The sequence below is a fragment of the Apis dorsata genome, unplaced genomic scaffold, assembly GCF_000469605.1.
Source record: "Apis dorsata unplaced genomic scaffold, Apis dorsata 1.3 scaffold_117, whole genome shotgun sequence".
NCBI lineage: Eukaryota > Metazoa > Arthropoda > Insecta > Hymenoptera > Apidae > Apis > Apis dorsata.
Window position 1 is genome coordinate 35,741 of NW_006263411.1, and position 1,289 is coordinate 37,029.

The 1,289-nt window shown below is 32.0% G+C and overlaps 1 protein-coding gene across 6 annotated transcripts in view; it reads left to right on the forward strand.

Annotated features, from left to right (window-relative positions):
• The window catches only part of LOC102681549, a 67,893-nt gene that overhangs the window by 34,116 nt on the left and 32,488 nt on the right, over positions 1 to 1,289 (forward strand). For all 6 annotated transcript variants that reach the window (XR_421275.2, XR_004149979.1, XM_006612578.2 and 3 more), the window contains exon 5: positions 1 to 145. This exon is cut by the window's left edge and continues 1 nt beyond it. Coding sequence is in view for 4 of the 6 variants with exons in the window: in XM_006612578.2 (XP_006612641.1) it covers positions 1 to 145 (145 nt within the window). In the remaining 2 variants the exon portion in view is untranslated. The remainder of the gene's footprint in view (positions 146 to 1,289) is intronic.

Below are 1,289 nucleotides of genomic sequence, written 5' to 3' on the forward strand. Positions count from 1 at the left end.
TGGACAGGTTGGGTGGAAAGAAGAGTATGGAATGGGCGAGCAGCACGGTGGCGTACGAGGACGATACGAAGGGGGATTTATCTTGCATAAACGGGACGTTCGTGCCGGCACCCCTCGCCCGGCATGCGCTGATCAAATATGTAAAGTAAGTGGCTTTTAGCATGAATAATTCAACTCATCTCGATCAGGTTGACCAGGTTTCCCTCCCCCGATGCGATTTCCCTTATGACGATAGGATCTTCCCCCGCGTTTGGGAAGTGGCGCATTATATCACCTATCGTGGAATGGTAATTAATGCCATTCTTTTTATGAATCGAGCGATTATTTACGTATCGTTGGCGAATAGTTTGTCGATCGAATTGAAGCGAACGTTTCTTGATCGATAAATCAATAATATTAATGTTATAGTTGATGGTGATTTTTTTTTTTCATCCATGATTCTTTGATGAATCATTAAGATCAGTGAGGGTTAATTTTCTTTAATAGTAGATTATATTTCATTTGTTCAGCATAATAATTATTCATATTATTTATATCTTATTGATCAATTAGATTTTTTGATAATATCTGGTGATATTTTGGTCATTGGATATTCACATTTTGTGAAAATATATAGTTAAATTAAAAATGTATGTACATATGTATTAGTATTCTTTCAAGAAATTGAAATAGATCTATGCGTTTGAAAATGTACAATAATATGTAACAAAATTGACAAAATTATTCAGTTAATGTATGTGCATACATTATTACATTAACTGCATAAAATTAATGAGATTGAATCGATTTGAAAATGAAAGTTAATTATTTGAATTGGTTTACATTAAATCCTGTGTGAGCTGGTTAACCAGATAATAACTTTACGTTGGATCGTTTGATTTTAAGTAATATATAATAATAATAATTATTGATATAATAATAGAGATTTCACATTATTATTAAATCTAACATTATAATATTATTATATTAATAAAAATATTTTTACGCGGAAAGTATAAAGGAAACGATATTCCGTACACATTTAATTTTCTATGTAATTACTTTCAGTAATTATTTTCAATCCTATTAAAGTACAAGGAGAAACGTAATTCACAAAACGTTCCCTTCATTCCAAGAATTTCGTTCAATATCTTTAACGAAGTATGTGTTTTCCCTTCTCAAAGGACGTAAGTTGAAAAGTCTATAATTGCAGTTCTTGATGCTCGTTCCATTCAAAACGACTTTTTTCAGATTTCTTTTAAAGCTTTCTCTCTTTCTCTCTCCTTCCCTCCCTCCCTCCCTTCCTCTCT